Here is a 14244-nt window from a genome sequence, read left to right on the forward strand (position 1 = left end):
CAATGGTGGTCGTATTCCCCTGAATCTCTAACTCTTTATGATGTGATTATTAGTACACCCCTCTTTACAGTGTGTTCCTGGTGGTCTATGCTTGAAGGTCATTGACAAAAATGAAGTTTTCATCAAGATTCAGCTGAGACCCTCACCGCCACAGACTGGGCCCTTCAACCCTCTGGTTTGGACATTGGAAATCTCTTGTGTTTCCTGGCTAAGGCCACCATACCTGGAGTGGGGAGGTAAATTTAGGCTGAATTGAGCTCCGACATTGTGTTGAAGTACTTTACACTGGGTTTTATTTTCTTCCCTGGGAAAAGTCTCCTGAGAACGTTCTGCAATCTGACCAGATTTGTATTGTTCCTTAGCGAAACTGTTTTCTAGCCTTCTGACTTTCTCTCCTGTGGTTGTCTTTTTCTCCTGTCTGCTTGTGAGGTTGTCTATTAGAGGAAAAGTCCATGGGAAGAGGAGAGGCAGAGGCCCTATAAGTCTATCCTTGAGCTGGTGCCACAGGTCTCCTCAGAACGCTGTGAACCAACTTTGCCTTGCGTTTCCATTTACAAATGATACAAAGACTCCCTCCTTAGTCTTGTCTTTGTATCCCTGCGCTGTTTAATTTCATCTGCTTAAAAGCAAGAAGCTTGCCCCACCCGTGTTTGGGGATGATTAGTTTTGGCTAACTTCCAGAGACATGAGGTTTCACAAGTACTGTGTGTTTCCTCCAAAATAAGACCTAACCGGAAAATAAGCCCTAGAGTGATTTTTCAGGATGGCATCCCCTGAACATAAGCCCTAATACGTCTTTTGATGCAAACATTAATATAAGACCCGGTCTTATTTTTGGGGAAACACAGTAGCATCTTTAGGGAACACTGCAATTTTCACAGGGGCTTCTTGATCGAAAACTGCCACTTCCATGCCAAAAATCTGCTTCCCTCGTGTTCTTACACTCTAATTTTAACTGGTACGCTGAGCTCTCTAACCGGCAGAATTATACAAGAGGCAGTTTAGAACTACACAGCCACTTTGGCTACTTTTGAGAAGAACAAGATTGGTCATTTAGGAGGTGCTTTAGAACAAAAATAAAAGAAAGTCATATGATGAACTTGTCTTGTTAGTGTAAAGGAAAGAGAATTTTTAAAATTTAAGGTAGGAGACACCCCCTTCTTCATGTCCGTACTTTGAAGATTGATAAGGGCTGCTTTTTAATTGTATTACTAGATAAACTTGTCAAGGATCCGAGTTATTCTTTAAACCAGCTATAATACCCTTTTGTGTGTGTACATGTTAAAATGGGTATTTCTATATCTAAATTTTCTCTTCTCTCTTCACATAGACAATATAATTAGCCTTTTACAGTGGTCATTTCATATTTGTCTGAAGCTGCCTGCTTTTCGTTTTGTTTTCATTTTCCCTCTCTTAAAAAATCTAAACATTAACTAATGGATCAAACAAACAAACACATTCAGTTAGGTGCTCATTCTAAAAGACAGTTGTCAAACTTAGTGTTTATTTTGTGAACTCTGAAAATTATACTTACTGAATAGCCCTGGTCACATAAGCACAATACAAGAAAAGAAGAACTTTGGGCATGATTCAGAGTTTGTAAATTTTAATTTACCATATAAAAGCAATGTTAACATAGTATTTTGTACATAATTAAACTAGTGTTTAGTTTCTCATGATTTGTACTTCCAAAATTTCCTATGTTTGGTTTTTGAGTTAAATAATGTTTGTATAACATGATTAAAATTACATATATATATATACATATATATGTGTATATATACCTCTACAAATAAAACATATGAATTATATTCAACTAAATGAAATGGTAATAACAGATATCTGTTTTTTTAAATGGCTGCACCCTTCACACAGTCACTCATTTTTTTTAGATTTTATTGGGGAAGGGGAACAGGACTTTATTGGGGAACAGTGTGTACTTCCAGGACTTTTTTCCAAATCAATTTGTTATCCTTTCAATCTTAGTTGTGGAGGGTGCCGTTCATCTTCAAGTTGTTGTCCTTTCAGTGTTAGTTGTGGAGGGCGCAGCTCAGCTCCAGGTCCAGTTGCCGTTGCTAGTTGCAGGGGGCACAACCCACCATCCCTTGCGGGAGTTGAACCGGCAACCTCATGGTTGAGAGTCCGCGCTCCAACCAACAACTGAGCCATCTGGGAGGCAGCGCAGCTCAAGGTGCCGTGTTCAATCTTAGTTGCAGGGGGCAGAGCAACCTTGTGGTTGAGAGTCCACTGGCCCATGTGGGAATCGAACTGGCAGCCTTCGGAGTTAGGAGCACGGAGCTCTAACCGCCTGAGCCACCGGGCCGGCCCAACAGATAACTTTCTGAAATTCCTACAGTGCTACAAATAACAATTTAATGTGCTTGCTAAAATTGTAAATTACCGATTCTTAATTAATTTTAAGACTAGGCAAATGAATAAGTTAACAAATAACTAATCTTTTGATGCTTGGACAATTTTTAAGTAAAAAGCAGATAAAGAAAACCACATTGGTTACTAAATATAATTTGTTTTTATTTATTACAATGGCAATGGATTAACAAAATATACAAATGTCTCTTGGTTATATGATATATATATGTATAAATATATATGAGGTATGATCAAAAACATGGTGAATGTTTACATAAAAAAATTATTAAAATAAAAGACACATTGCCATTAATCCCCTTCAAAACACTCCCTCTTGCTTCGCACACACGTGTGCCATCGTTCTTGCCACTTTCTCAAGCTGTGCTACAAGTCCTCTGGCAGTCGTGGCTGCTTCGACGTCCTGAATTGATTCAAAAAGTTTACCTTTCTTGGTCATTTTGATTTAGGGGAAGAGCCAGAAGTCACATGGAGCCAGATCTGGTGAATCAGGTCGCTGAGGACACACTGTAATGTTTGTGACAGAAATTGCCGTACCACCCGCGATGTGACACGGAGCGCTGGCACAATGGAGGCTGAAACCGTTTGTCCACTTCGTGTTACTACATTGCTTGTGATCCATGATTTACCGCACACTGTAAAACACACCTTCTCTCAACTGTAGCTCACACCAGACCGACTGCACCGAACAAGTTGAAACTTGTCTCACACTGTTACTGAGGTTCCACGCACCGCTTCCCTTATTGGCGATGTAAGGAACTGAAGGGGAAGGCCCCACACTTACGACATTTTGATGATTTGCGGGACCCTTCCACCTAATTCTCATACTAACTCCATTTTCTCCATGACCCAACTGATGCTGTGAGAAGGCGCATAGCTTGACCAAGTGCGGGACTGATCCCCGCTGGACCCGGTCTTTTCCAACATGCTAAGCAGCCTCACACCAAAAACAACCCGAAACCCCGCTCTTCTATAGGGTCTTCGTCACTAAGACCCAGAGGCCACTCGCTAGGCCTGGTGCGACCTACGTGGGAAGGTCACCCTAGCGCCCTGCACACCTTCTGCCACGTTCCGTCGCCAAAGCAGGGACGGCGAGCTTTCGGCCGCACTCAAAACGGGTCACGGGTCCCTCCGCGCGCGCTCTAGGAACGGACGCGCGGAACCTCTGTGCAGGTGCGCGCGCACCTGTCGCTCGCGGAGCCGCAGGCAGCGGTGGGAGGGGCCGCGGGGGGTGGGGATGAGGCACTGGCTCCGCGCGCGTGCGCCCGGCGATGTTTCCCGTACGTGCGTCGTACGTGGTGGCCGTGTCCCTGCGCTCCGAGGTGCGGGCCGGGAGTCGGGCCCGCGCCGCCTGGGAGTCGGGGAGGGGCGTCTTCCGGGGCGGAGGCGACGCCCCCTGGCGGCGGCCGCGCGGCGCGGGAGGCGCGCAGTCAGGCGTTCTCCGCGGGCAGCCTGCGGCGGGGCCTTGCCTCCTAGCGCGGGGTCCTCGGCGGCCTGGGTGGCTACTGCCCCTGCTGCTGGCGTAGGCGCGGGCGGCTGCGAGTGCGGCTGCAGTTGGTTCGCGGCGGCGGCGGCGGCGGCAGCGGAGGGGGCGGCGGACCAGGCGACCGGGGAAGAAGGAGGCAGGCGCGGCGGCGGCGGCGGCGGCGTCCGGGGCCGGCGGCCGACAGGGGGGTGAAGATGGCGGACGTGCTCAGTGTCCTGCGACAGTACAACATCCAGAAGAAGGAGATTGTGGTGAAGGGAGACGAAGTGATCTTCGGCGAGTTCTCCTGGCCCAAGAACGTGAAGACCAACTATGTAGTTTGGGGGTGAGTCCGGCGGGGCTGTGGCCGGGCAGCGGCGGGCGCCCCCGGGCGACCTCTCCCCCGGCCCCTCCCCCCGGGCCCTTCGGGGATGGAGGACGCGGGGGCTCGGGGAAAAGTTTTCCTCTGGAGCAGAAGTTACACTGGTAGGTGAGGAGGGAGCGGTGGGAGCTGCGTCCGGAGCGGTCCGTCCCCCCGAGTCCTGGGGGCGCTAAAGGGGAAGGTCCTGGGGCGGTTTCTGAGTCTCCCAGTTGGTTTTTACCGATGTGTGAGGAGCGCTAGCAACGCGCTTAGGTGCGTGAAGGAGCAGCGTTCCGTCCGCGCCCGGAGACGCGTCTTTTTGTTCTTGGGGGTTTTGTTGTTGTTTGTTTGTTCTGTTTCCTCGCTTTCTCCGTCCGAGGCCGCCCTGTGTTGTGAACTATCTCCGCTGCCCCTTGCAGCTCCTGCTCTGTTTCTTCTGCTTTGGCGATTCCCTCGGGAAGAGAGAAGGGAGCCAACTGTATGGAGTTAGGACGGGGAAGAGGTTTGGTCACTTTGGACGGGTTATCCACATACGTTGGAAGTGAAGGCAGGAGTTTCCGCAGGGACGACGTTGCTGGTGAGATAGAGTGAGGTGTACAGATCTGAGTTAGAAACGGATGGTGTGTGTGTGATTTTGGGAAATGTGTTTTAAAGAAATGTTTGGGGACATTGATCCACGTGGGGTGTCCTGAATTTTTAAGTCATTGAGAAAGCATCCAGACAGAGGTCTGACAATCGTTTGGGCCTTTTTAGTGATGTGTCTCTCGTTGGTGGTGTTTCGTTGGGGTAATTAGAACCTTGGGCCAGAACTTCCATCCTCTTTTTTTGTTTGATTGCGTGGAAGTGGTGCGCTTTATGAAGTGTTGATGAAAAACTAGGCGAAATTTAGTTGGTGGGTTGGTTTTTGTTGTTTTGTTTTTCTGGCTTGAGGGCTTGGGGTTTAATTCGGTTTATGGAATGTTAAAAGTGACATCATTCTGATTTTCCTGTTTTGTCCATTCAGAAGGATTTGCAGACTGAGTTACACTTGGAGTTTTAACTGAGTGTGTATTTTTTTTTCCCCTTCAATGGCTCAGGAGTCCTCAGGGTGTTGGGCAGTTCAACCTGAGAGATGGAAACTTCTGAGGACCCTGGTCCCTGCCTCAAAGGCGGTTCAGCTACTCAGAATAGAGGAGATGAAACCTGCTCTAGGTCTTAGGACAAGACCCCCAATACCCCTTCTAGCTTGGGGTATTGGGAAAAGTTTCATGGACGTGTATTTGGCATGTAGACATGCGACAGATTTTTCTTGAATAAATGAATGAACAGATAAATAAGCTTTAAAGAATGGGTAGGAATTCTGAGGTGAAATGGTGGAGTAGGTCTTTAAAGACTAGAGAACTGTATTAAAAGGCATGCGTGCTGGAAAGGAAATATTTTGAGAGCAATTTAGTGAAAAAGGAGTGCGTAGAATAGTAGATTTCAAACTTTTACAGCAGTGAATCACACCAATAAATATGTCTTTTATTATTAATGTTTGTGCGTATGTAAATCTGTACATGTTCATGACGTTGAACAATATTTACCTTTATCGCATGCAGTACGTTGTTTCTTATTTTGCTTTTCTATATCATAAAAAACCCCTGGTTGTTACCCGTATTTTAGATTTCGTAGTGCAATAATTGACAGTGATGTGTGGTTTGAAATATATAGATTTAGAAGAAAAATGGAAGTAGAGGCTGGAAGATAAGGTTTAGGGCTGATTATACTGGGCCATGTTCAAGTGAATTCAAATGCTTTGACATTTCCAGATGCGGAGAATGTTGTAGGAAGGGTGGGATTGGACACTAATATTTGTTGAGCAAGTGGTATTACGTTCCTGTGTTAAATATCTTGCACCCCTAGACTACATTGTTTTATCACAGGTAGAACTCATTTTGGTTTTGGTCATTGGTTTAATTTGAAGCATGTGATTAAGACGTATACCTCAGAAATTAATTGTTGTGTTCATTACTTAGGAGACATAGACATACCATAAATTTCTTGTAAGTTTAGCACCAGTAACAGATGTGCTTCTTTTCTTCTTTTCAATCTGTTCTTCTCTGAATCCTTTCTAGTGTGTTACTGATTAGGTTTCTCTATTGACAAAGTCCACAACCTAATTTGGGCCAAATATTAAAAAGTGTATGTAATATCGTAGGGTAGGAATGGGTGTGCTTTCCTTCTTGCTTTTTGCCATTGTCCACCCTTGTGCTCCTTTTGCCCTACCTAACCTAATGATGATTCCACTTACTAAATTTCATATTTTGTATTTTTGTTAGCCATCTTAATTCCATTGTTGGATAGCAAAGTGGGTATAGGTAAATTAATACACATAATTAAGCCCTACGAGTTGAAATAGAATTGTGAGTAAAACTCTTGCCATGATTCTTTCAGGACTGGAAAGGAAGGCCAGCCCAGAGAGTACTACACGTTGGATTCTATTTTATTTTTACTTAATAATGTGCATCTTTCTCATCCTGTTTATGTCCGACGTGCAGCCGTAAGTAGAATTTATTTTAAAACTTTATTGATTTAATTGATGGTAGGTAGCATTTGACATAGATAATGTCTCTCGTGGATTTCAGATGAAAAGGATGAAAGGTTTGTATGAAAGTTTCCTGGAGGGTTGTGATTAGATTATTGTGGTTTATGCAGATTTTTTTGCATGTAAAATGTGGGTAATGTTTACAACAACAAAAGTTTTAAAGACATTTATAGGGATGTTTTAAATAATTTATGAGTCTGTGGTAGGACCCTAAAATTCAGAACTCTAGTTTAATCTCAAAACTTTTTTGACATCAGAAAGAATCAAGATTAACAACTTTTTAAAATTAATTTTTAATCAGACTTTTTTCAGATTTTATTGATAAATTCATCTGTTTTCAGTTTTGCCTGCTTTCTGCACCTCAGTGTTTGAACACTGCTTTTGTGAACAGGAAATACATGTTTAGTGTCAAATATGTATTGAAAGAAATAATACGTAAGGTGAAACGGCTTGGAATCTGGAGAAATAGTGGGATAACACAGCAGCATCTCTGTAAAGCCATGTTAACTCAGATCTTAAAAACTGTATTAGGCAGTAATTAGAATGTTTTGTTGGTTGTATGCATTCCTTTTGGGGTAATAAGGGTGGTCCCGACACTTGATTTAGATTTAGAGAGTCTCTTCTTGGGGATGGGTGTAGCACAAACTAACACTGTGGATGTTATTGTGGCTCTGAGGAGCTGGGTCACACAGCATTTAACGCTTTGTTTTTCTTAACTGCCTGAAAGATTGAAAGGGCAGGATTCTAAAATTCTAAGTTCTACAGTTCTATTCTCCTCATTCTGTGTTCCCTTCTCATTCCGTGGAACAGACCATTTCTGAACTCAGTTTGCCTGAGTTGTAGCTCCTAGTAACGTGTGTATCATTCACTAGTGACCAAACCCTGAAGTGTGTTCTCAGACTTAGAAACAGTAGTGTAAGGAAAATTCATCCAAATCTTTTAACTGTTTATGATATTCCTTGTAGGCTAGTGCACAGAAAAACCTGTGGGCCCTTAAATGTCTGTATTTGTAAGCAGCAATGAAAGTTTAGCCTACTCTTTTGAAAAAATACATTAATCTTAAGTGGTTAAATACAGTGCATCTCTACGATGGAGGACTGAATGTTTGGTGCAGCGAAATCAAGTCAGTAGTCAACATAGTCATCAGCTAGGGTGCTAAGGGTTCTGGTTACTTCATTGTTGGCTTACGGAGACTGCCCGAAAGGATTTTCACTATGTCATCCTGCAGCCACTAGTTTTTCCTGTACTCTGTTGTTTGTTTACATTATAAAAATGATATGGACGATTGTAATTGCAGGATTCGTTGCATTCATGGCCCAGAGATAACTTGGTGCCTAAAGTATACAGTTCTATTTGTTTTGCTCACCTCTACAAATTGCTCATGTAGGAACTTAAAGGAAAATTATCTGTTTTACCACAGTGTATACATTTCTCCAGATTTAATTTTTTAATCTTCTTACAGAATGTATACACACTTGAGGATAAAAAAGAAATATGTGATGTAGAAAGTATACAACCACCATTAACATTTCCCTGTATAATCTAAAATTTCCCTCATGCCAGTCAACACATACCTATTGTTAATTATAAAAATTTAGTTTTAGTGGTTAAGCTGGTTTATTTGAAAGAGTGCAAGTATATTTTGAGGAAGTCTGGTTTAGATGTGATAAAAGAAAGCACTTTGGAAACATTGCATAAAATTAGCGAGCAATGAGACTAAAAAGATACTTGCCCCAAATAACGCAAACCATCATGAGTAAAATTAAAAACTAAGTACGTAGAGTAAGCGAAGGGAACAAAACAGACTCAAATTGATATTTTGAAGAGGGAAAGGGTCATTGTTTCATTTCTGATACCAAAAATTAACATGCTTAGTACTTTTAAAGATTATTTTTAGGTTCTTTTAACCTAGTAATTTCCTAAAAATACAGTTCTAAATAATGTTATGAAGATATGTTGGACTAAAATTCAGACATTACATGATGTTTATCTTTACCAAGTGTCTATAATTGTTTTTGGTTTGGTATCTAATTTAAAATTTTTATTTCAGACAGAAAATATTCCTGTGGTTAGAAGACCTGACCGAAAAGATCTGCTTGGATATCTCAATGGCGAAGCATGTGAGTCATTTTTAAATTGCCCTCGCTCTTTTTTTTTTTTTTTCTTTAAGGCTTAAAACAATAGAATTTATCACCTCACAATTTTGGTAGGTCAGAAGCCCACTGTGGCATAACTGGGTTCTCTGTTCAGAGTGTCACAGGTTGAAATCAGTATGTTGGCGTCCTCTTCGAAGGTCCTTCCGGTTGTTGGCAGAGCTCAGCTGCTTGCAGTTGTAGTATTGTCTCCATTTTCTTGCTGGCTGTGGAATGGGGGTTGCCCTCAGCAACTAAAAGTTGCCCACATTCCTTGTTATGTGTCTTCCTCCATCTTCAAAACCAGCCATGGAGAATTTTCTCTTGCTTTGAATCCTGAAATTGCTCTCACTTTAAGTGGAAATTGTGTGTGTGTGTGTGTGTGTGTGTGTGTGTGTGTGTTTTCTATGAAATAAGCGGTGGGAAGAGAATCTATCCCCACTGAAAGATGGACGTACCTGCAGCTGTGTCCATGTGCTCTCCTTTCTTTCCTGTTACAGTGAATGCACAGCTTTTGCTCCTAAGGCCAGTCACCCCTTCCTTGTGTGTGGGTTCCATCTCCTTTCACACTTTCAAAGACTTTGCTTGGGAAAATTGTTGATTTTCTCTTGCACTTTTTTCTTCTGCATCATTCCTTTTAGAATACCTACAGTAAGACCTCTTATTAAAGAAAATATTTTGACCCCACATTTCCTACTATCTACTGCTCTATTTGTCTTTTTATTGCAAAGTTCTTTGCAAGGGTTGCGTGGTATCACTGCTTCTTCTTTACCTCTGCTTCTCTCTTGACTCCTCCAGTCTAGCTTTCTTCCTCACATCTCACAAAAATCGCCCGGTGATGTCAACACTGCCTTGAGGGTTGCGTGCCCTTGGGTCTCTTATCCACGGCCTATCTGACCTCTTAGCAGCGCTTGCTTCTATTGACTGCTCCCTCTTGGAGAGCCTTTTCTTCACTCGGCGTTTGGGGCATCAGGCTCTTTTGGTTGTCTTTCTACTCATTGGCCACCTTTTGTTTTATTTTGCCTACTTCCTTGCCTCCAATGCTGGCCTATTCCTGAGCTCCAGGTTTAAGAATTCACTCTCAGCATCTTCCCTTGGATATTTTACAGGCATCTGGAACTTAACGTATCAAAAAACAGAATGCCGACCCTCCTCCCGTTCTCCTGGAAACAAAACTAAAACAGCAAATCTGTTCATCAGCGTTCCCATCTCAGTGAATGGAATCCCATTCCCGTAGCTGCTTAGGCCAAAAACCCTGGAGAAACCTTTGATTTTCTCCTCTCACGTCTCCCGTCTATCCCATCTTCCATCTTTAAACTTCTGACAACTTCCTATTCTATGCCCACCCTGCTCCAGACTTCCTCTACCGTGTAACCCCCTCACAGGTCCCCACTGCAGCCTTTATTTTCTGCAGCGCAGTGTCCCCATACCGTTAGTGACCTGCTTTTGCAAGCATGTCAACTGTATTGTGTCACTCACCTGCCCAGGGCCCCCCTGTGGCTTCCATCACGTTAGAATGATGCTCATACTCCTTCTCCTGACCTGCATGGTCTTGCTTCTCATCCTCTGACCGCGTCCTCTCCCAGCCTTCCTCTGCTCACAGCACGCCAGTACAGTTGGTCCTTTTAACGGTTCTAACCCTCAGAGCCTTTGCAGTGGCTTCGCTCCCTGTGTCCAGTTCTGTTTCTCTACAGTGGTACATGGCTCACTTCTTACCACCTCCCTCAGCCCTATGCTCACGTGGGGGTCTCTCAGAGAACTCAGCTGACAGCATGGCTCTCCCTCATGCGCCTGTCGTGTGTAGCACCGTCTGATTTACTTTGATCAAGTCCCTTGTGTTGACCTGAATGCTATATTTGTTTACTTATAGATCGTCTCCCCGACTGGAGGGTCAACTAAGGGGGCAGACAGTTGTAAATACCCATCATTTAGAACAGTGGTTACGAGGTGCTTACCCGAATCAGTGCCCAGTTATTAATAGATGCCCATGTAGCTATAACAAAAAGTTAGAAAAGACTTCATGTACTGATATGGAGGGATGTTGGAGATAAATTGTTAGGGAAAGAAAGGAAGGTTCGGAACAGTGTGTATAGTATACTATCCTTTGTGTAAAAAAGGAGGAAAAAGTATAGTTTTGTAGTTCTTGTATCTACAGAAAGAAACTAGAAAGCTATGTAAGAGACTAGCAGTAGTTACATAAGGTGGTGGCAACTCGGTGGATGGGATGGATATAGCCTGTTGTTATCTTTCCATTATTTTGAACCATTCTTTAAAAAATAATTACAATTTTAAAACCAATTATGAATAAAAGTTGTATTTAAAAGTGAATGCTAACTTAAAAAATAACCTTTCCTTCACGTATATGTACACACATATGTTTATGTATTTGTTTTGATACCTTTCCATGTGCCTGTGTATTGGAGTATGTTCTTGGCAGTAACCAGTTGATTTCAGTCAGATTATCTCAATAATTTGTAGTTTAAATTGTTGAAAATAGTCTGTCCTCCTAGTAGACTAAATGCACATTAATCTGTTATGATAAAATGTATTTACAGGAGCTGCTTTAAAACTTATTTTCACCTAGGGAAATCACCGTATATAAAGTAATATATCAAATCTTGAGCATTTCACCTGTAATAAATCCAATATATGTGTTTAAAAAAGGCCTCACATAAATCTTTTTAAATCTTCAGCAACGTCTGGAAGTATAGACAGAAGTGCTCCTCTAGAAATAGGTCTTCAGCGATCTACTCAAGGTATGTCTTCTTTAATGTCTATATTGAACTTTCAAAAACCTATCCCAAAACTGTACATTTATTTACTTCTGTTTTTTTCAGTCAAGCGAGCTGCAGATGAAGTTTTAGCAGAAGCAAAGAAACCACGAATTGAGGTAATGGAACTCTAGTTTAAAGGTGAATCATATTGTTGCAGAAATTGGGATTGTGTAGCAATAAGAATTCTTTGCTCATAGTTGTCCTAGGAACTTTTTTTCTGAAAGAATTGTTGTAGAATAAATAGATGATTAGTAAGTAGCCTGAGCTCTTGTAGTTTAAGATCTGTCACATATAAGCTATGTGATGGACAAAGCACTTTAATGAAAGTGTTGGACTAGGATCAGGGATTGGGAAACTTACTATAAAGAGCCAGACAGTAAATATTTTAGGCTTTTTGGGCCATTTAGTTTCTGTCCACTATGCTGCTGCTGTAGTGCGCAGGCGGGATAGACAATACGTAAATAAGCAGGTGGGGCTGTGTTCCAGTCAAATTGTACAAAACAGATGGCGCGCCAGATTTGGCCTTTGGGTTGTAGTTTGCTTAATCCTGGAATAAGATAGTGTGGAAATTTGCTTCACCCAAAGAACTATGAACATGAAGTGCTTATTACAGTTACTTCTTAAAATACTGACTCATCAGGTTACATGTTTCTTGTAGCATTTTATAGCCAGCAAGTGGAATATTAATATTGGTGAATAAGGATAGTTCATGTGACATAGAAGCCAAAAAGAGAGAGTTACCTTTGGAGATAAAATTTGTTGATTAGCTGGTACACTGCATGAGACAATTAAACCTTAGGAATTTAATGATACTGTTCATTGAAATTTGTAACAAGCCCCAGATTAGTTACATATAAAAGCCCCTGAAAATGGAGAATTATGTACTAGAGGCGCACTTAAGATCTGAGAAATGACCAAACTGGTCATATATCAATTCCCAATGTAGGAATAACTTGTAGTCATCACTAGTGTTAACATGGCTCGATAACATCAATCTGTGCATTTCACACTTGTATAAAAATCAAACAATTGTACCATTTGCCTGCTACATAAACAGCAAAGCATCCACAATTAAGAATAGGAGGGAGCTGTTAAAGGGACAGGGTTGGTTGGTAAGTACCTACACTAGAATCATGGACAACGTTTGATGCTAAAATGGTGTTTAGCATGCTTTGAGACACGGGCCTGATGTATTGCAGGTGGTGACAGTGACAGCTCACTGTTACTGCTCTGTTAGGTGCTATTCCGTGTACTTCGTGTCTATGAACTCATGGAGCCCTCACCACAAGCTCCTGAAGTTGGCAGTACTGGGCGTGTCATGCACCAGCAAACGCTCTCAGAGAGAATGAGTGACGTGTGAGCCTCACCGGGAGTAGAGCCCAGGCAGTCTGGCTGCCAGCCATTCCACTATACTGGCTACACGTTTTGGGGCAGTAAAACTGAAATTTCCCCCAACTCTTTCTCTGTGAAAGGAGATTGTAACTCACTGTACAAAATAAGTGAATTGAAAGATACCATTTATTTTGAAAAACATAAAACTCACAGTTTAATTATTGAACACAGTTTAATTATTGAAAAACATTGAACATGTCAGAAATGTTAATTTGTTAGGATTCCAGTAATTTGAAAAACCAGCAGGAAACAGCATAAATAATAAAATTCTTTCCAGAGCATTTAGAGTTAGAGTTATTTAAACAGCCGTGGTACATAAACCATTTCCAGTTCAGCAGATACATATTGAGAACCTGTAAGACACTACATTAGGAGGGAGAAAGAAACCTTGAGGGTAGGAATTCTGGTCTGATTAAAATCTAGGCAGCAGCTTCTTAAGGAACTTAAGTAATATGTGTTATACCTTTGTTACAAATGGCAAACATGTATCCCATTTCTTAAACTATTATCCTTGTATTCATTCATGTCAGCCAGTATGTTGTGCTTTGAGAGTTTTATGTGATAGATTAACGTTAGAGCATGAATGGAAACACAGCATCCTTTTAGATCTCTCGAATATACTGATGATGCTTTTTATACAGGTTCATACTCCATTAGTCAGACACTAACTCTGGTCCTCAGTTTTCTCATTTTTAAATGTGGCTGTTAACCTAGATCAGAGTTACTAAGTTTTGTTTTTAACCAAACACTTTTGAGATTAAATTTTACTTGAAATTTTAATTTACCAATGAGGTAAAAAGCTGAGCTACCAAGGTTGAATTCAGACAAAAGTGGCCCATGGGGCCCTTTGTAGGGAACTCCTGATGTTTGGAGGAGCATGCTTTTAAAAACCTTTTTTAAGTTTCACTTCTAGTGTTTGGATCTGTACTGGTGGATTCAGGGCCTGGGCAACAGATGAAAAAATCTAGGTCCAAATGAAATTTTTGACTGTGGTGAAGGCTTTTCATAAAATTTGGTCAGAAACTTTCCTGAAGAGGAGGAATTTCTTTGTTGTATGATACCTTTTTGAATAAAGGTAGCTATCATATGTTACTGGAAGACCACTTAATCATAAAGTTGCTGAAGTTTTTGGGTCAGTTCCATTCTTATGTTATCCAACGTATTAT

At 41.8% G+C, this 14244-nt stretch overlaps 1 protein-coding gene across 1 annotated transcript in view; it reads left to right on the plus strand.

Moving 5' to 3' along the window:
- Positions 1 to 3897: 3897 nt before the first annotated feature.
- Positions 3898 to 14244, plus strand: part of CDC73 (cell division cycle 73) — an 88016-nt gene continuing 77669 nt past the window's right edge. The window contains exons 1-5 of the mRNA XM_019746080.3: positions 3898 to 4199; positions 6630 to 6735; positions 8831 to 8900; positions 11606 to 11668; positions 11750 to 11802. Coding sequence (XP_019601639.1) covers positions 4069 to 4199; positions 6630 to 6735; positions 8831 to 8900; positions 11606 to 11668; positions 11750 to 11802 — 423 coding nt within the window. The 5' untranslated portion in view covers positions 3898 to 4068. The remainder of the gene's footprint in view (positions 4200 to 6629; positions 6736 to 8830; positions 8901 to 11605; positions 11669 to 11749; positions 11803 to 14244) is intronic.

This window comes from Rhinolophus sinicus, chromosome 6 (assembly GCF_057876585.1).
Source record: "Rhinolophus sinicus isolate RSI-liver-muscle chromosome 6, RSI-T2T, whole genome shotgun sequence".
In the NCBI taxonomy this organism is placed as follows: Eukaryota; Metazoa; Chordata; class Mammalia; order Chiroptera; family Rhinolophidae; genus Rhinolophus; species Rhinolophus sinicus.